At 39.2% G+C, this 20,106-nt stretch overlaps 1 protein-coding gene across 2 annotated transcripts in view; it reads left to right on the top strand.

The window, feature by feature from the left end:
- The first annotated feature begins 2,112 nt into the window (after positions 1–2,112).
- GTF3C3 (general transcription factor IIIC subunit 3) overlaps positions 2,113–20,106 on the top strand; it is a 28,760-nt gene continuing 10,766 nt past the window's right edge. The window contains exons 1-13 of one of the 2 annotated variants that reach the window (XM_001502507.7): positions 2,113–2,334; positions 3,165–3,276; positions 6,290–6,489; positions 7,242–7,365; positions 8,973–9,164; positions 9,677–9,842; positions 13,100–13,247; positions 13,779–13,851; positions 14,678–14,781; positions 15,772–15,943; positions 18,124–18,326; positions 18,662–18,763; positions 19,721–19,856. In XM_001502507.7, the coding sequence (XP_001502557.1) occupies positions 2,233–2,334; positions 3,165–3,276; positions 6,290–6,489; positions 7,242–7,365; positions 8,973–9,164; positions 9,677–9,842; positions 13,100–13,247; positions 13,779–13,851; positions 14,678–14,781; positions 15,772–15,943; positions 18,124–18,326; positions 18,662–18,763; positions 19,721–19,856 (1,834 nt within the window). In that variant the 5' untranslated portion in view covers positions 2,113–2,232. The remainder of the gene's footprint in view (positions 2,335–3,164; positions 3,277–6,289; positions 6,490–7,241; positions 7,366–8,972; positions 9,165–9,676; positions 9,843–13,099; positions 13,248–13,778; positions 13,852–14,677; positions 14,782–15,771; positions 15,944–18,123; positions 18,327–18,661; positions 18,764–19,720; positions 19,857–20,106) is intronic. The other variant, XM_005601659.4, reaches the window with a different exon arrangement.

Genomic DNA, 20,106 nt, shown 5'->3' with positions numbered 1-20,106 from the left:
CCAGGTGTATGCAGCGCACAAGTAGGTTTGGGCCACAGCTGAGGAACCCCAAGCTTAGGAAAACCCCACACTTATAAGGAGGCTACTAGCAAACATGCCCAAACTTTGCCCAGAGAGAGACACTATTTCTCTCTTTCTCAAGGCTCTCTGTTCTGCAGACATCTTTGAAAAGATAGCTCAGAAGGAAGGCTCTCACAAGCTTTTGCAGAAAAGTGAGAGACCCATGGAAAACTTGTCTCCCCAAAAGGGTCACACCCACAGACAAGGAGGAAGGATGGAGTCATCTCCTTCTCATGTACTCTTAATTCTATTGTCATGGCACAAATTCAATGTTCTGCTTTCTTCAGACTTTCCATTTTGGTACTCAAAAATCATTCTTAAAGCCTGAGAAGTTTCTTCTTGCTATTTTCATGGCTGCTATAACAATCCCACTTCATCTCAAGGAAACGCAGATGCCTCTGATTCACCCGGGGACAAATCGCTTAAAGTAAGTGGAGAAAAGAAAAACAGAACGATTACAACGTCAAGATATGTTGCTACATTCTGACCTGTAAATGAACTTTCACGTCATCGACCTGTTCCATAGCAGAGAGACTATCCTTCCAGCCCTTGCTCCCTGCCCGCCGTTCTCCCCAACATGAATCTGTATCTTTACAACAGGTATTGCCGTATTCCTGGCAGCCAGTAATAAAACAAGCTAGTCTAAGCCATCTGGGTCCAGGAGAGCGTTCTCCTTACCAGGTGACCATCTTTCCTCCCTTTGATTCCCTCCTTCTCCCCTGGGAGAGTTAGGACTAGAGCCTCTTGACTTCCTCTTAGATGTCCTTCCCTGACTGCCCAGAGAAATTCAGGAGAAGGTTTTGCTATAAGTGATTTCTGTGGATTACCTTGACCCAACCCACACGCTAGCCCCCCATATTTCATACCCATGTAGGGCCCTGAGGAGCCTTCATCATGAGAAAGGGGATGACTTCTAGCTGTGAGATATTCTTCTCTCACCCCAAGTCCCCCTCTCGCAGGATGGCCCCTCATTCTGCCACCCGTCCCACTGCTGCTTTTATCCTCATCCGCCTTGTAGTAAAGAGGCACCGCCCGCCACGTGGTAGGCTCCCAGGAATCCTCTCTAACCTTGTTTGCATGTGGAGCTGCATTCCCCATACCGCGACTCCCTTGCCCATTCCCGAGGCACTTTCAATTCCATCCGATTTAATTCAGAAGGGTATTTTGAGCACAGATTGCTAGGCTACAGAGGAGAGTTCGCAAAGGTGCTATCAGGTAGTGCTGTTCTCAAGAGGTTGACGGCTAGCGTCTCTAGAACAGCAGAGAAACAGAACACAAGGTAAAAGACACACCACAACAGTGTGCAGGAGGTGAAAAATACTTCCACTGAGGCGAGGCCGTATATCACATTAATTCCTAGCATGGGATTTGGAGTTGGATAGACCAGGGTTCAAATCCTGGTCCTACTTCTTATTAGATACTGGACTTTGGCATTAGCGACAACAATATCCTTTTTTAAGGATTATTTTGAGATATGCATGTAATATGCATAAGACAGGACATGACCTACAGTAAACGGGCAACAGGGTTTGATTATCATATCAAGCATTCGACTCTTTGTAAAAGTTTGTGAAGAAAACTAGGGTGAGAGTTAGAGGCGGAACATAAAGTCCAGATGAACTTATTTACAGGCTGAGAAGAAGCCCGAGGAAAGCAGAGTTTGAGGATTTGGGGAAGACGGGAAACTGACGGTGCCTTTGATTGGGGGAGGTGAGATTGACAGCGTAGCCTGGGCGAGGACTCCGGCTTCCGCGGCGCATGCACGCGGGCGGGCAAGCGGTTAAATTAAGAAGAAAATCACTACGGCAAAGATCAAATTAACTTACAGAACAAACATCCAGAAAGGGAAATGGATTGGTAGTGAGGACCCTAATGGGGAATTGAGGGAAATTATTTAAAGACAATTTCTTTAAAGCACATTTCTTTTCAACTCCCTAACAATCTGCAGCAGGAGGTCAGAGCCGGAGGCCGGCGCACCGAGGCTCCGCCCCTGGGCGGAGCGGTGCCAGACGCGGCGGCGGAACCCGAGCGCGGCGGCCGCGGTGCAGGCCGGGCCCGTTTCTCGGGAGCACGCCGGTCCCTGCTCTCGGCGCCGGCGCGGAGCGAAGTTGGGAGGGGCAGCTCTTCCCGGTTCTGTCCCGGTTCTTGGGGCTGTGTATCCGGCCCGCAGACATGTCGGGGTTCAGCCCGGAGCTTATCGACTACCTGGAAGGAAAGATCTCCTTCGAGGAGTTCGAAAGGCGGAGAGAAGAGAGAAAAACTCGCGAGAAGAAAGTGAGGCGCCGCTAGGCTGGGATGCCCCTCACCGTCCTGTCGCCCTAATGCCCTTTGGGAGATGGGGGTCCCCGGTGACCGCGTTCCCTGGGATGCGGCGGGCCGGGAGTTCCCAGCAGTTTCTTCCCGAAACCCCAGGTCTCACCTCCGCCCTGTGCTCTAAAAACACTTCCGCCACCGGCAAGCTTTTGTCCCCGTGGTAACCTCTTCTCTTGTGCCAATAGGACATTTTACTTGAGGGTCGCTTAGCGCCGGTAGTCGGAGTGGGGACTGGAGTTTGCAGTCGGAGTTCTGCTTCTAGTCCCAGCTTTGCCACCAAGTCTTCCTGGGCGTTTGGGCAACTCACCTCTCTAGTTCTAAACTGAGAGGTGTGAGCTCCCATTTTTGAGGAGTCTCCCGATGGTGTCGTGTAATCTTCCACCAAAAAAAAGAATTTTCTTGTCTGATAACAAAATCTTCACTCTTACGTATTTTTTCATACTTAGGAGGAAATATCTGAACTTTCCGTATCTTCTCACTTATTTCAAGTGTGAGGGAAAATAAAAGTAATCGCACCTTTAAAATTAGCTGGTGGATTCTTTCCTTATTCATGTGACCATCTATTTTCATTTAAAAAGCTAGGATACAATGTAGATTAGTGAAATCATCAAGATATTGTATCTTTCTCTGAAAGGCTTTGACAACATTCAAATATAGATTCCATGTACTGTGTATGTGTGCAGAACTCAAGTATTTATAGAAGTCGAAAATAAGGCAGATGCCCTATTCTCAACTGGAGAGAGAGAAACCTGCCATGGTTTTTGCAATCATTAATTAATTTTCAATCCCAGAGTCTTCAGGAGAAAGGAAAGTTATCAGCAGAAGAAAATCCAAATGACTCTGAAGTTCCGTCATCATCAGGAGTTGACTCTTCCAGATCCCAGGACAAAGATGGCAATGAAGGTATGCTAAGATCATTTGCTACTTGCATTAAATGTTAAAACTACCAAATAGTTTAGTGAAAACATTATTTTTTCATTGCAGTGGTATTCTGTTGTTGATTACTTGGTTTATCAGGAGCGTAGTGCTTGGTATATAGTGGATGCTCAGTATTCGTTGAGTTATTAAATATGGTGATGGTTTTTTGTGTGGAAAAAGTGTTTGAAATTGACATCAGTATTTGTTTGGAAGCCTTTTTAGTGTCATTAGTTTTTAAATTGGCCTTCTCATTTGGTTACTAATTACTTCCAGAGTATACTCCCCAAAATTGTAATGAATTATATTTCTATCCGCAGTGGCTTCCAAACCACTGCTTTAGTTATGCGAGGTGAGATAGAAATGTCAGAGTGGAAGGCCAGCTGACTGCCCGGATGGGGCCTCACATGCAGCATGGGTATCTCCGTATGCTACCCCATTCCAGGATCTACTCCTCAGCTCTGCATGTGCAGATATTAAATTTGGTTAGTGCACCCAGACTAATTAAACTCATCAGAGCCTAATTGATGGATTACTATGCAAATTTATTAATTTCCAGTGATCTATATAGCTTTCTAGTGATCAGAATATTGATAATAGTTCATGGTATCCATTTACACATATCAAGTTACCTGGGATGCTGAACTATCAATTAGAATGTAACTTCATTTGTAGGGTCTGATTGAAAACTAAATTAAGCTTTCTAGTCCTAGAGGGTAGATGTAGAGGCTGATTCTTTTCCCTCTGAACAAATAAGCCTTTGCACAGAGGAAACATACTAGAGTGAGCAGAAAACAAATGAGCTTTATTCCTGCCTCCTCGGACCAAGTGGGGAAGAAAAGACCTAGAAGAGTGCCAGGCAAGTGGAGTGGAAAAGGGGGCTGAAGTTGTGCTAGCAACCCGTGGGTCCTTCCTTACCTGCTCCGGGGAGGAGCAGCTGTTGCCTCATCAGGTCTCTGAGCTGCAGCTGTAGCAGCAGGTGCCACGGGGTGCCCGCCAGTCTTCTTGCCTAAAGCTGCCCCTGGGAGGTGGCCATCAGGCCCTCCGTAAAAAGAGGGATTAATGGAATCCAATTCTACCTCATCATGAGCAGTCAGATGCGCACCGACTAATAACAGTCCCATCAAATAGGACAAATAATAGTCGAATAATCCCATCAGTCCTTTTAAGATATAAAGCTCCCAGTTTCTCAGGAAGGAATTGTCCCAGAACTTTACCGAGACCCTTGGTGAGTATGAGCATGTCTTCAGAGCCGAAGAAGGAGTCAGTTTGAACAGGCTTTGGCAAAGTCTGCTAATTGGAATATATGGCCGCTGGAGTCAGTCTTTCTTTTCTCCTGTGCCTTGCGGGGAATACTACTGCTAAATTCTTATTCTTCAGCACCTTTCCTTCACGCCATGCAGATAGAGTCTTCCTTTAATTTCATTCTCAGTTCATTGTTGCTGATACAAAAACTACAATTAATTTTTGTGTATTGACCTATCTAGGAACCCCGCTAAATTCATGTATTCTGACAGTTTATATGTAGTTTCTTTTGGATCTTCTATGTGCCTAATCATGTCATCTGTGAATAATGACAATTTTATTTCTTCCTTGCCATCTTTATGCCTTTTATTTCTCTTCCCTTACTACATTAGTTAGGACCTCCAGTAAAATGTTGAAAAGAGTGACAATGGCAGGCATACTTGTCTCATTCCCAGTAACTTTGAATAATTCACCATTAACTGGAAATGTTTTTAGCAGATATTCTTTATCAGATTAAAGATATTCCTTCTATTTCTAGTTGACTAAGAATTTTTAATAGGAATGGGTGTTGGATTTTATCAAATGCTTCTCTGTAGCTATCAAGATGGTCATATGATTTTTCTCCTTTGTTACTGTAATAAATTTTATTGATTGACAAGGTTTTATTTCACACATTTATTTATTTATTTTGGATGTTCAGAATTCTTGAGGATGATCGTTATGACTTCATAATAATAATTACTTATTCGTTGCTCATAAAATATATTTTTTTTATTATTCTGTTCTTCCTTGAACATCCTATCTCAGTTAGCCATCATTTTTGGGGTTTGAGGTATTTCACATAAGAGAATAAGCTTAAGGATTTTTGAACACAAATATATATATATATATATATATATATATACACATACGCACACATGTGTATTTTTAATTTTAACTATTTTGTTGGGACTTTTCTGAAATATGTTACATGTCTCTGCTTCAACAGAAAATTAACTTCTAAACTTAACCTTTTCTTGATCATTCATGATCATCATTATGAACTTAGAAAAATCGTTGTACTATAATGGTATCCTCAGATGCAAATGAAGTATGTGATGTTATTTTGTTCCTGAAATAATAATACTTTTTAATATTAATAATAGCATTTATTAAGCTCTTACTTTCTGCTGGGCATTATTCTATTCGAATATATTTAAGAACTTGTCTCATCCTCAGATTAGCCCTATAAGGCAGACATTATTATTAACCGCTTTTTACAGATGAAGAAACTGAGGCACAGAGAGCTTCAGTGATATGCCCAAGGCTCCACAGCTAGCGAGAGATGGAGATGAAGTTTGAAACCAGACAGCTCGGCTCTAGAGGCCTTGCCCTTTACCACTATTCTATACCACCTGGCTGTGTACCACCAGACTTTAATTCATAGGTCTGAGTCTTACAATTCTTTTGTTTTGGTCCTCTCTACTTTTAACTGTTGCTGCGTGTGCTTCTGATTTCCCACCTAATTTTGCCTGTCTATCTGAGACCTAATGGATGAGTCAGCAATTCCTACAGAGTGAAACACATGGCTTTGTGACAGCTTTCTTCTTTGGGTTTTTGGGAGAGTTCATTTGTCGATCTTTCACTTTCAAGTTTGGTGTTGCTAGGGTAGAAATTTATATTCCAGAGAATATTGTTTTTTTTCTTTAGACTGCTGAGTGTTCTAAAGCTTTTTTGTGTGGTTGGTTTTTCGTAACCTCAATGTGTCTGTCTTCAGGAGAAACGTCAGATGGAGTCAGTAAGTCAGTTCACAAAGTCTTTGCTTCCATGCTTGGAGAGAATGAAGATGATGAGGAGGAAGAGGACGAAGAAGAGGAGGAGGAGGAGGAGGAGGAGGAAACACCACAGCAACCCACTGCAGGCGATGTGTTTGTATTGGAGATGGTTCTCAACCGGGAGACCAAGAAAATGATGAAAGTACGTCGTTCCTTACTTCGGCATTTATAAACAGAATGCAGAAATGTGACATAGTAATTAAAAAAGAAATCTTTAAATTATACGTATATTCCAAAAGAATTCCAGCTGTGAGAAAGGAGATACTATGAGACAGCTCCTGTTACTGGTTTCTAATGTTTCATTTTAGAGATTTTTTTAATGTAAACCTCAATTGTTGCATATGTCAAAACGTACTATAGTTTTGCTGTTAAAAAGTGTATATTGTAACTTGATTTTTTTTAACCAAGTTCATTCTGAGTAGATAAATTTGAAAGAAGGAGGGTCTTCAGTAGATTACTTCATAAGTCGTCTCCTGGCATATAAATCTATTTTGCAGCATCCTCTCCTGCATTTGTTATAATTCTAATTAGTAATTTAGTAATTGCTGACTACTTTGGTTTTTGCTTTCTTTATATAGTTTACTGTACTTTGAACTTTGTACTGTAGGGTTTTTTTTTTTTTAATTTTCTGAAGTGCTCCTTTTTGGAGAGTATCATAGAATAATTTCTGCTATTTCTTGCAGTTGAGTTTTAGACTTTTTCCTGAAATATAGACTTTAATGTTAATGAGTCAGTTATAATCACAACCAAAGTCTTTAGTTCTGATTTTAAAAGATTGAAAAGTTTTAAAGAAAAATGTCAGTGTCATTAGGGTCTGTATTTGTTAATATGGTTGGAATTGAAATCTAAGACATTACTATATTTTAATCTAAGTGTCATATTTGTTCTGTACAGGAGAAAAGGCCTCGGAGTAAACTTCCCAGAGCTCTGAGAGGCCTCATGGGTGAAGCCAACATTCGCTTTGCGCGAGGAGAACGTGAAGAGGCGATATTGATGTGCATGGAAATCATAAGACAGGGTATTTTCTGTGGAATTATTCCCAACAGAAGTTTAGTAGTCTGACTTTTACAGATAGAGGAGGACTTCACTGTGCTATTTGAAAAATATGTTCAGAAGCTGGGAGTTGATTGTGATAACAGTGATTTGCACTTTTCACATTTAGTAGAACATATTACCAAGAAAATGAAAATCAGAGTATGACTCAGTGAAATATCATTAATATTTGTTGAACCCCTACAGCCTTCATTCTTGTTTTTATTTGCTTGTTTTTTAATGTTTCATCTTAGGGATTTGAGACTTTTGCATTCTGTGTCTTTTATAAATATGGCAAACACATTATGTTAAAATCGCTTGAAGAGTGTTTTTTTCTTTCTGTTTTCCAAATAAGACTGTGCTAGATTATTTTAATCTAGTTTTTGGTAAAAGACACAATTTATACTTGTCATCTTCCATTAAACTGCAGGTCTTGGCATATTGAAGGATGTCTTCAAAGGCGACTTTTTAACTAGCTGCTTGTGTTTAATATTTTCCTTTCCTGATGTGTTGCCAAATGATGCCCTGTGTAGTGGCTTGGGTAGTTGTAATACAGTGAACTTTTAATTTATCTTTTCAATATTTTGGCATTTCTTTTTATTTAGAGTAAAGTCCTTGTAGAAGTCTTGTTGTAAGTTTCCTGGATGATTCATTAGGATAAGTTGAGTCACTGCTTTTTCTTTACTACCCCATCGAAATAAGTTTAACCGAAGTTTTTTCTTCAGGATATTTTGTTTGTTTCCTACTTTCCCATATTGTCTGTTTCTTTATTTCAGTTTACAGTTGTTTGTTTTTGAGAGTTATCTTTGAGTTTAATTCCTCATAATCTTAGAACTTCATTTAAGAAACGTTCTTTCAGAAATGCAGATTAGCCATTCACTTGGATATCCTGGGTTTAGGTGCTGCTTAGGTACCCTCTCTCCATTCATCCCATCCTCCTTGGTCTGGGAGCTGGATTGTGAAGATTCACCCCCACTGACGTGGCTGATGCTCATCAGAAGGAACTTGCTGAGTTATTGAGCCATGTTTAGCTTTAGCAGAGGGGGATTTTCATGAGGGGGGCATGGTGGAGAGTAAAGTTTTTCATGAAACTACGCTTTGCTTAGAGAAAAGTATGCTTTAAAAATGCCAGAAATGGAGGCCAGCCTGGTGGCATAATGGTTAAGTTTGTGCACTCTGTTTCAGTGGCCCAGGGTTTGTAGGTTCGGATCCTGGGTACAGACCTACACACCATACAAGCCATGCTGTGGTGGCATCCCACATACAAAAAAATAGAGGAAGATTGGAACAAGCATTAGCTTAGGGACAATCTTCCTCAAGCAAAAAGAGGAAGTTTGGCAACAGGTGTTAGCTCAGGGCCAATCTTCCTCACACACACACAAAAAAAGTGCCCAAAATGTATGAAAATAAAATAAAGCAAATATAATCTAATGTTTATTCTAATTTCCATTAGGTAGTTTGTATAATTTTGTTAGAGGTATTTAAAGAGTTTAAGTATTAAAAAAAGGATTCATAATTTGAATCATGAGACTGACATCAGCTCAAGCCTCATCCCTCAGCCAATGGAATTTGTTTTTTTAAATTTCTTTTTAGCTCCTCTTGCTTATGAGCCATTCTCTACTCTTGCCATGATATATGAGGACCAGGGTGACATGGAGAAATCGCTGCAGTTTGAGTTGATTGCTGCACATTTAAATCCCAGTGACACTGAAGAATGGGTTAGATTGGCAGAAATGTCCCTGGAACAAGACAATATTAAGCAGGCTATTTTTTGCTACACAAAAGGTAATTAAAATGTTTCTTTCCTTTTGTTTGATGAAAGGTTACATAATAGGTTTTTTGATAATTGTACTTACTACTCTGAGGTGAGGTTAGCTAAAATATATTTATTTTTTATATCAGAGGTAAGTATTTGGGGCTCCTCTGTTTTCATATTTACCAGTAACTTTTTTTATAGCATGAGCTAATACAGCACAAAACTTGGTAGACGAAGAGTAAGTACCCTCAGTTTCCCACCGAGATCAGTGCTGGTTCTAAGCTGTTCCTTGAGGGTTAATATGAGACTAGGGTGATCAAAGGAAGATTAGTGAGGAGAGTCAGGTTCTAGCTGGTCTTAGATCAGGCCTTGTCGAGAGGTCCTGTGAAGGTGGATTTATTCCAAAGTAACCTGCTTGGTTCCATTGGAGAATTAGTTTAGAGTGTTTATTAAATTTTCTGAAATGAGGATGGGTCACACCCAGGTACCATGAACCCCTTTTTATGATAAATCTGTAATTTATATTCTTTTTTCTTTTTAGCTCTTAAGTATGAACCTACTAATGTCCGTTATCTGTGGGAGCGATCGAGCCTTTATGAACAGATGGGAGACCATAAAATGGCAATGGATGGTTATAGGCGCATTTTAAACCTGTTGTCTCCGTCTGATGGAGAACGATTTATGCAATTGACTAGAGATATGGCTAAGTAAGTTTGGAGTGAAAATGTATAAATGCTCTTAATGATCATCTTATTTTATAAATCCAAGTATGCATTTGAAGTAGAATATACTTTTTTGTTGAGGTTCAAGGAATTGTTTTGCTCTCTGTATTTTTTATTGTATTTAAATTTAGAAATGGGTTTTTCTTTTCAGTACTTCTCTGTTTCTAAGTCAACTGTGTGATTGCTTAGAAAAATTTGTATGTACGATTACCTTTCAAGTGCTCAGAAGCTTAAAAATGCAGCATGTTCTGAAAGGATGACTAGGTTCCCTGGTTTCCATAAATTAGTTGAAAATACTTACATTTTCAGTAATATTATTTTAAATTATTTATTGCAGATGTGCTAATGAAATGTTTGTGACCTGGGATCTTCTATAATCATTTTATCTGGAGCCAATACTAGAATAATATTTTAAGATGAAAAATTTTCTTTATGGTTGGCACATGCTACTGACTGGTATATATTTTATTCTAAAATAATATACCCAACTGCATTTACTTCTCTGATAGGCTGTACAGCAAAACAAAGCAGGAAACATTCTGGGCCTGTAATGCCTTGTGGGATGCTTTCTATTCTAGGGATGTCTATTATTATAGTATGCCAGCCTAGGATTAATCATCTAAATCTGGGTATTTTAGGGTTAACCCTGTTAGTTCCATGGCCATTGTCATGAAGATGCTTAGCTGTGAAATCATCCCCACGCTCCCAAGGATGGGTTATGTAGGAATACTGGAAGCATTCTTAGGAAATTTGAGGCAAGGCAACCCTCACTTGATCCCTGATGTATATGATGAGCATTGAGGATCTTCCCAGGTTATTTATCATTAGTCAGATCTTGAGCTGTCATGGTGGTTAGCCCACTAGGCTTCTACTGAACTATTAGATGACCTATGATAGTAGATGTGTTTTCCACTTGTATTATTTATAATCTTTTTGTTGGGAAAGATTGGTGATGAATGGTTCTGCCACTGCCAAAGAGATGTTTCCTACATGAAATTCTGTTACTACAACTTCTGATTGACATGGCTTTCTCTCTGTCCCTGCTTTCCCTCCAGAAATATTTGTTGAATATGAATTCTGTGCTCGGCACTGTACAAGGTACCAGGAGATCCAGGATTGAATGAGTTTTAAAATTCCCTGCCCTTGTGGAGCTTACATTCTAGTGGGGGGGGACAGGCAATAAGCAGATAAACAACTAAGTTTATAGTATGCCAGATGTTGATAAGTGATTTGAAGAAAAATGAAGCCGGGAGGGAGGTAGGAAGTTGAGGAATTGGAGTGTGTTATTTTCAACAGGGAGACTAGAGAAGGGCTTCATTCCGTATGTTATGGTCATGCTGACCTGAAAGTGGCTGAAGGAGATGTGGGGGCAGATTTTAGGAAGAGTGTCACAGCAAAGGGAATGGCAGTGCAGAGTCATGTTCAGGGAGGAGAGCAGGAGGTAGTGTCTTAGAGGAAGCAGGAAGATCCCTCGGCCCATGTGGGCCCAGTGTAAGGCTTTGGTTTTTACTCTGAATGAGTTTGGAGGCCATTGGAGGATTTTGAGTAGAAGAGTGACATGATCTGACTTAAATTTTAAATGCATCAGTTCTCGCTGGTCTTTTGAGAGCAGATTGAGGAATGGTTGGGGCAGAAGCAGAATGGTTGGGGCAGAATCCAGGGAAGGGATAATGGTAGCTTGGACCAGAGTAAAAGTAGCAGGAGGTGATGGGCAGTAATCAGATTCAGGATGTATTTCAAAGGCTGACTTCTTGGAGTTTTCTGATTTATTGGATATGAGGTGGGGTGTGTGTGTATGCACATGTGTGAGAGACAGAGCAAGGGAAGAGTTCTGAGGACTAAGTCCTGAGGCACTACAGTGTTTAGAAGTCAGGAAGATGAGGAGGAAACAGCAAGGGAGATGGAAAGGGAATGGGCAATGAAGTAGGAGGAAACTAAGAGAACATGGTATTCTAGAGGTTTATTGAAGAAAGCAATTCGAGGAGGAGGGGTGGTCATCTCTGTGAAATACTGCGGATAGATCGTGTAAAATGAAGGCTGAGTAGTGACATTGGAGATGGAATTGGGGGTCCTGAGGGATAGGCAGCTCTTTGGAGAAATTTATGAGGGGAGCAAAAGAATGGGGAGGTAATTGGAATGAGTTGTAGGGGTAAGAGATAATTTTTAAGTTAGGAAAAATTACAATATATTTAAATCTAGATAGGAATGATCCACAACTGAGGGACATAGTGAAGATTGATGAGAGAAAGGACAGTTGCCTGAGTGGTGTTTTTGAGTAGGTTGGAGGGAATGGGATCTACTTGGGGGTTGTCCTTATGAGAAAAGGAGAAGGCAGAAGATACGCCTGTGGGTATAGGTAAGTAGGTAGCTGTGTTGGGAATATGTGGGATGTCTGATTTGATTCTCTTTGTGAAATAAGCAAGGTCATCAGCTGAGAGTGAGGGTGGGAGAGTGTTGGAGGTTTGGAGAGAAGATGTGACATAGTTGTCTATGTCCTTGGGACCTGGCTACCCCACCGACCAGCAGCATTTGCATCACCTGAGAGCCTGTCACAAATGTAGAATCTTAACCCTGCCCCAGCACTACTGGATTAGAATGTGCCTTTTTATAAGAAACCCAGGTGGTTGGATGCACATTCAAGTTTGAGAAGTACTGGACTAGGTAACTGTAGTAAGATTGCTGATCAGCACCATGGGCCCACTTGAGGCTAGTGGTCATTAACTTGGAATGCATCCAATCAGCATGGTCAGCTGGGCAGCTGATGGTGAAGAGTAGGCATATTTGGATTTAACCGGAGTTGGAGTTTTATCAGATGATTTTGGTAGAGGGAGAGAAGGGCAGAAGAATTGAGGAGATGTGCAAGGGAGTAATTGTAATGTTGGACTGTGCAGAAGGGGAAAGTGAGGACAGGAGGGGTACAGTGACAGTGAAAAAGTGGTAGGATCAACGCTTCGTAGATCCCATTGAGGTAGACGTGTTGTTGGTATTGGTTACAGAGGGAATGAGCTGGAATGATAGGAGGTAGCTTTGGGAGAGTAAGATGCTTGACATTGTGACATCGTTATACTGACATTGCACATTTTTCTCTGGATCAGCACTGATTATGATTTTAAAGAAGAGTTTTTTCTCCTCCCCAATATTAAGAAAATGAAAATCATAGTTAATAGAGAGTCTAAGCAAGGAAATGAATTTTATGTTCTGAATTAAATAAGCACTCATCCATTTGCCATCTATTTTTTTAGGAGTTACTATGAAGCCAATGACGTTACTTCAGCTATTAACATAATTGAAGAAGCTTTCTCAAAACACCAGGGCCTAGTCTCCATGGAAGATGTTAACATAGCAGCTGAACTGTACATTTCTAACAAACAATATGACAAAGCTTTGGAGGTAGGACCACTTAAGTGTTTCTCTGTTAGTTTTTGAACACATTTCTGTGTTCTAGTAATTCTTAAAAATTGACAGTTCCTCATTTTAGTTATATATATTACTTATATTCTAAATTATATATTTAAAGTCTGTATGGAAACAGATTTCTAGATTCTATAGTAATTCCATATGAAATATAAAATGTAGTTATCATATGATAAAAGCTGTTGCCATTATTACAGGTACCAGATATGTCTGTACTTCAGGGAAGCAGGACTCAGCAGCCAGACTATGATTCAGTTCTTAATCTGTTTGGAAAAGTAGATTAGTTAGATACAGAGGAATTCTATATCTTCAGTTAAGCACTTGTTAATATGGTTAATATGATATAAAACTGTTAATGTATCACAGCAGTTTCTTATTTTAAAGTGATTTACTCTTGGTTTTTATAGCCCATTTATAGTAAGGGTTTACTATATATCTTTGCATTGTGAGAAGGTTTTTCATACATACCTATTGTGTGATTTCCTTTTTTTATCCCTATTCTTCTAGGTAATTACAGATTTTTCTGGAATCGTGCTAGAAAAAAAAACTGCAGAGGAAGACACTCCAGAAGAGAATAAAGGTTGTAGTTTCCTCTGCAGAGGAATATGGATAATCCTCTCCTGTTCATAATATGACATTTTGAAATTGATAGTTAGTGTTCTTATAACAGGTTTTCCCAAGAAGCTTTTTTTTCCTAAGAATGATTTTGTATCTTTTTCTTGTGAGTATTCACTCACAGGTAATCTTTGAAAAAAATTGTTTTCCGTTGTTTTTATTTCTCAGTATGCCCACTGGAACATGGCATTTCTCATTGACCCGGAGTCTTTTTAGTGCCATGTGAAAAAAGAATGGATTACTGAACAGCTTATCAAAAACCTTTAGAACTAAAGCAATTTGCTTTTCAGGAAAGACTTAAAATACTCACTATTAATTTCCTTCAAACTTAAGCATTGAAAAAATTCTACTTCAAACTTAAGCATTTACATAAAATGCTGCTTCAAACTTAAGCACAGAATTGTTTTATCCCTTTCTCAGCAAAAGACTATTTGTAGCAAAGACTAAAAAGAGGCTTTTGAATTCAAGAAGAAAACAGAGAGTTCATATATCCTTGTTTGCTGTTTTTTGTCTTTTTAGTTCTTTGTATTTCTGGTAGAAGGGAGTTTATATAGGTTTCAGATAAGTGGATAAGGTATTAAGAAGAGAATAGGAAGGGTAATTCTGCTACCAAAGGACAGACTGATGGAGGTAAAAGAACCTAGTACTGGAGTTGGCCAGACTTAGACTTGACTGTGCAGGCATTGTTTTGGAGGAAGTAAATGCGACCTTCCAGGAGATAGGGTCTGCTTCGTTTGCCCCACTGTCTAAGCTTGAGTCTACAAGCTACTTTTTCTCTCTCTAATCCACAGCCAGTGAGAGTGTTACCTGCACCATACCTGATGGTGTGCCCATAGATATCACGGTGAAGCTGATGGTCTGCCTCGTGCATCTCAACATCCTTGAACCACTTGATGTGAGTAACATGAAGATCTGTACTTGAGGTACTTCAGATCACATCCACAATCTTTCCGTGAGATGACAAGAAATTTTGAGTTGACCCTAGATTTCACATCTCTTAATAACCAGGAAGTGACCATGAACATCAGATTATTTTTGTGTGAATATAAAAGCTTATAAAAGTAAAAGGTAAAAGTTTTGGAACTGGTCTTGGAATAATTTGTTTTTCTTTTAAAATGAGAACAACCCAGAGATCAGAATTTGAGATTGGGCCTTTTAGACAATTGTTAGTTTTTGACAGCTGTTCTCTTTTGCCAACTTCCGATTAAGCATTTCATTGAATAAAAAAATGTTTCGGACATCTACGTTGCAGACCTTAGGATGAGGTGTTGAATAAAGTATATAAGTCCCTGCCCTCATGGATCTTTTGTTCTGTTGGGATTAGATAGATAATAAATAAAATAAGTATGTAAAATGTAGGATGTTAGTTGGTGATAAGTGCCCTGAAGAAAAATCAAACAGGGAAGAACAGGGAATATTGGGGGTGGGAGCAGTGGTAATTTTAGATGGGATGGTCAGAAGAGGGCTGCCGGAAAAGCGACATTTGAATAACGACTTGAAGGAAGTGAGGTCAGCCATGCAGATATCGGAGGGAGCCGCTGGCTCTCCAGAAACAGCAGCAAACACCATGGCCCTGAGGCGTGGGGGCGTTTACTGGGCTAGAGGGGAGCACAGCAGATCAGTGCTGTCTTAGCTGCTGCAGGGCCTGCCTCAGAACAGGCCTGCAGAAGTACTGTGTTGAGTGAGTGAATGATGGCAGAATGAGTTCTGTTTAACAGAGATACAGAAATGAATAGAAAATTAATTATTTAAACCTGTATTCATTAAGCCTTACTCCTTTTAGGCTTGCCTCCAAGAACTGATAAATATGTTAAAAAGAGAAATATACATAGATATGCATATTTGTAATGAGTGTTTGACTTCAGGCTTTTATTTTGGGGTCTAGCCTCTCTTGACAACACTAGTGGAACAGAATCCTGAAGATATGGGAGACCTCTATCTAGATGTTGCTGAAGCTTTTCTGGATGTTGGTGAATATAATTCTGCACTTCCGCTCCTTAGTGCGCTGGTCTGCTCAGAAAGATACAACCTCGCGGTGGTTTGGCTTCGGCACGCAGGTAATACTTTTTTTGTGGGAAGGAGAAGTTTTAATCATATAAGCAGGCAAGAACTTACTTTCCCAAGAGGAAAGTAATTCTTATAAAATATTAATGTCTTAGTGAGAGTATTTCTGATTTCAGGGCAGTTTCTTGAAAGTCGGTGTTTTAAATTGTCTTGGTATGCCACTAAGTGGCTCCTCCTCGCTCAGGCTTTGGAAGAGTGAAGGAGAAGGAGTGACGTGGCCCTGTTAAAATACCTTAAATACCTGTCTTTTATCTGTCTTAACCAGAGGCTCTGGTCTCTAGTAACAGTTTGTCAGAGTTGGAGTGCAATCTAATTTTTGAAGAGTTTTTATGAAGTTATATTTAATATATTGAGAAAAAAATTAATGTATTTTCAGTGTCCTTTGAGCTGCAGATATGCCCAAGATTGGGTTTTATCTATCATTTTATTTCATTATATCTAAATCCACAGTAATCTGAAATAAATCATTTAGAGTAGAAAAAATAGCTTAAGAAAAGCTAAATCTCTTAAAGAAATGTATGAAAGCCAAAAATTTTCTAATAGGATTTCCTATTTTTCAACATAAAAGATGCATTAAAATTTGAATAATCCTTGTTTAAAATATTACATAGTGGCAGAAAGTTCTCTCCAACTAGAAAAGCATTAATTGACATTTTGGGATGTTTTGAGATACATCACACATATGAAATGGCAGAGAGCGCTTAATGATTAAGATAGCACTTTACTGTTTGGATGGGTAGACATGTGTACCAATGTAATACCGTCATAAAAAGTTATATTATTTATGGTACTTGAATTTTAAAAACATGAGCAGGGAGCTGGAGTTTTATTGCCTTCCTAAGGCTGTCACTGAAACCGCTCCTGTTATTGGTAGATACTTTACAAATCCTCTTTAATTATGATCATGATGCGGATAAATGCTGTTTCCATTTCAAGCCTTTGTAGCTTGAGATGAGTAGAAGGTAAAACCTCAGAATGATCTAAAAATCATAAAGAAATTTGGGGTCAGTATATAAGAAAGATCATTAGAGGAATTGAATGCTTGTAGCGTAATAACAAAGTATTTTTAAAATTGAAAAATGAAAAATTAAGAGAAAGGCCTTTGTCATGATCCATCCCTAATTAGTAGTTTTCCTTTATTATCAAAGTTTAACCTGAAGATAATGGTCTGGAGAGATTTGAGAAATTAGAGATTTGAGAAAACAATTGGAGACAAAATACCTTTTAGGAAATAACTGCAGTGAAAAAGGGAAATGAAAAGGGCCTACATTAGTGTCGTGGCTGTTAGAGTGGAAGGAAGAAATGCTTATGGGGATGCATTCTCAAGTTCAAATGATAGGACTTAGTGATTGACTGGCATGAAGTTTGAGGAATAGAGCCCAATAACCTCACTTCTGAGAACCTAACCGGAGGAAATAATTGGGGAGGGAGAGAGAGGTAATTTATAGTAGGGATCACAAACTCAGAAGCCTGGAAGGTTAACAAAAATGAGTAGAGTGGGAGGTGAGAGGACCAGGCTGGAGTGGTAACCGGAGAGCCCGCCTGGAGGGTGATGTGCGTGGGCTGATGTGCCCTGTGGGGGTGGGCGCCACTGCTGCCAAATTCAGGTTTTTCAAAAGAATCCAATAATTTGGATTTCATTAAAATCTTAGTTTTTAAAAATGTAGACAATTTATTGTTTTTAACAGCACTGTTGCCTAACAGAACACATCTGTGGGTTAAATTGGTCTGCTAATTTGTGAACTCTGGCTTATATAAATGAGGAAGTTTACCGTGGTGTTGTTTATTACAGTAAAAATTTGGAAGTACCCTAAATGTCAAATAATATGGTTATGTAAATAATCAATTTAAGTGAATTTTATAACCATGCAAAATTCCAGTGAAGACATGGGAAAATCTTGAAAGTATAATGTTAAATGAATAAAGCAGAACTCCAAATTGTATGTATATGCTGATTATCATCCTTGTAGCAGTTTGAATTGAGAAATAATAGATTGATCAATAGATAGAGATTAGAAGGGATAATTGTTTTAAAGTACTAAAAATATGCATACATTTCTTTCCTGTTGTAATTTTGATATTGCCATAATATTTCTTTTAAAATGGAGAGATAATTTTGGCCAGCTTATAAATCTGTAGTTCATATTTACGCTTTATTTGAACACCATCTTAGAATGTTTAAAGGCCTTAGGCTACATGGAGCGTGCTGCCGAGAGCTATGGCAAAGTGGTTGATCTGGCCCCCCTCCATCTGGATGCAAGGATTTCACTCTCCACCCTTCAGCAGCAGCTGGGCCATCCTGAGAAAGCTCTGGAAGCTCTGGAACCAATGTACGATCCAGATACTTTGGCACAAGATGCAAACGCTGCCCAGCAGGTAGGTGATGTAACACAGAAGGAAGTTTTTCTTGGTGCATTATATTTTAGGACTTTCTCCTCAGTTAAGGATGTCTCTACAGCTTATATCCAAAAGCTTTATTTTAGTGTTTTAAATTCCGTGTTTTTGAAAAATGATTTTGAGTCTTAAGTTTCAGCAACTCATTAGACATTGTAAATTGTAGTTTCCAAAATATTGGATCTTAATTATTATGAAAGCTCATAAAGCAAATGTTCTTAAGGTTTGATTTCTAAGGCAAAGCTTTTCTATGCAAACAAAACAACTTACAGCAAAAGCACCATATCACACTCATTATCATGTGCTTTTTTATTTAGGAACTGAAGTTACTGCTTCATCGTTCTACTCTGTTGTTTTCACAAGGCAAAACGTATGGTTATGTGGATACATTACTTACCATGTTAGCCATGCTTTTAAAGGTGGGTGATGATCTTTCTTTGTATTAGCCTTCTTGACCTTTTTTTATGTTTAGAATTTGATTTAAACATAGATTACAGCTATTTTAAAATTCTGTTGAACTCAAAAATTTATTTTTAATTTTTATTTATTCATTTATTTTATTATTTTATTGAGGTCATAATGGTTTAAACTCAAAATTTTTGAAGGGAAAGTCAGATAAAGCCAAAAGACTTAGAGATTAATGGTATGTAATTGAAAGTTCTACATGAAAGTGTAAACTTGACTGTTAAGTGAAATAAAATCCTTGCTAATGCATATTTAGAAAAGTGAGAAGCACAGTATTATCGATTATTGGCTCTTTAAATGCTGCTGTGTGCCAAACTTGTCACTTTGCAAAAACGTTTTCCAGATATGACATCCTTTCTGATTCTGGCTTTTTGGGGGGTGCGGTGAAGGGGGGGAAGATTAGCCCTGAGCTAACATCTGCTGCCAATCCTCCTCTTTTTGCTGAGGAAGACTGGCCCTGAGCTAACATCCATGCCCATCTTCCTTTACTTTATATGTGGGACGCCTACCATAGCATGACTTGCCAAGTGGTGAGATGTCCGCACCCAGCTTCCAAACCAGGAACCCTGGTCTGCCAAAGCGGAAAGTGTGCGCTTAACCACTGCATTGCTGGGCCAGTCCCCAGTTTGGCTTTTTTGCTGGGAGGTGTTTGTGTGTGTGTGTGTGTGTGTGTGTTGGTATAAAGTTAATGTGAATTACCTTCTTTTTCCCTACTGAGTAGTGTTACCCAAATTCCTTTGGTAAGAAAAAAATTAGTCTATTCGTTTTCTTTTAGGTGTTTTATACGTAATAATTTGGTCTTTTTTTCCCCTTACTAAAGCAGCTTTCGCACACCTGTGGTATTTGTTTCCCATAGATTTTCTTTAAAAAATTATGACTAAAAAAATCTCAAATTACTATCTTTAATTCAGGTAGCGATGAATAGAGCCCAAGTCTGTTTGATATCCAGTTCCAAATCTGGAGAGAGGCATCTCTACCTTATTAAAGTGTCAAGAGACAAAATATCAGACAACAATGACCAAGAGACAGCAAATTGTGATGCAAAAGGTAATTACTTTCATTTGCTTTATTACGTAAAACTTGACTGAGTTGATAAAAGACTCATGAAGTAACACCTGATCGTAGTCTAATTGAATCAGAGTGAGAATTACCTGGACAGGCAGAGCAGAGGGGTGGCGGTGAAGGAATGTGAACAGGCAACTGCCTCGTCTTGCCACCGTCAGAAGAGTACTGGCAGGAGAGTTCACTCCTGTGGGACCATGGCTGTTACATTTCACCTTCAAGTCACTCATGTGAC

The sequence above is a fragment of the Equus caballus genome, chromosome 18 (genome assembly GCF_041296265.1).
Source record: "Equus caballus isolate H_3958 breed thoroughbred chromosome 18, TB-T2T, whole genome shotgun sequence".
NCBI classification, from domain to species: Eukaryota; Metazoa; Chordata; class Mammalia; order Perissodactyla; family Equidae; genus Equus; species Equus caballus.
Note: the sequence above shows the minus strand (reverse complement) of the source record. Positions and strands in the feature narration are given on the sequence as shown.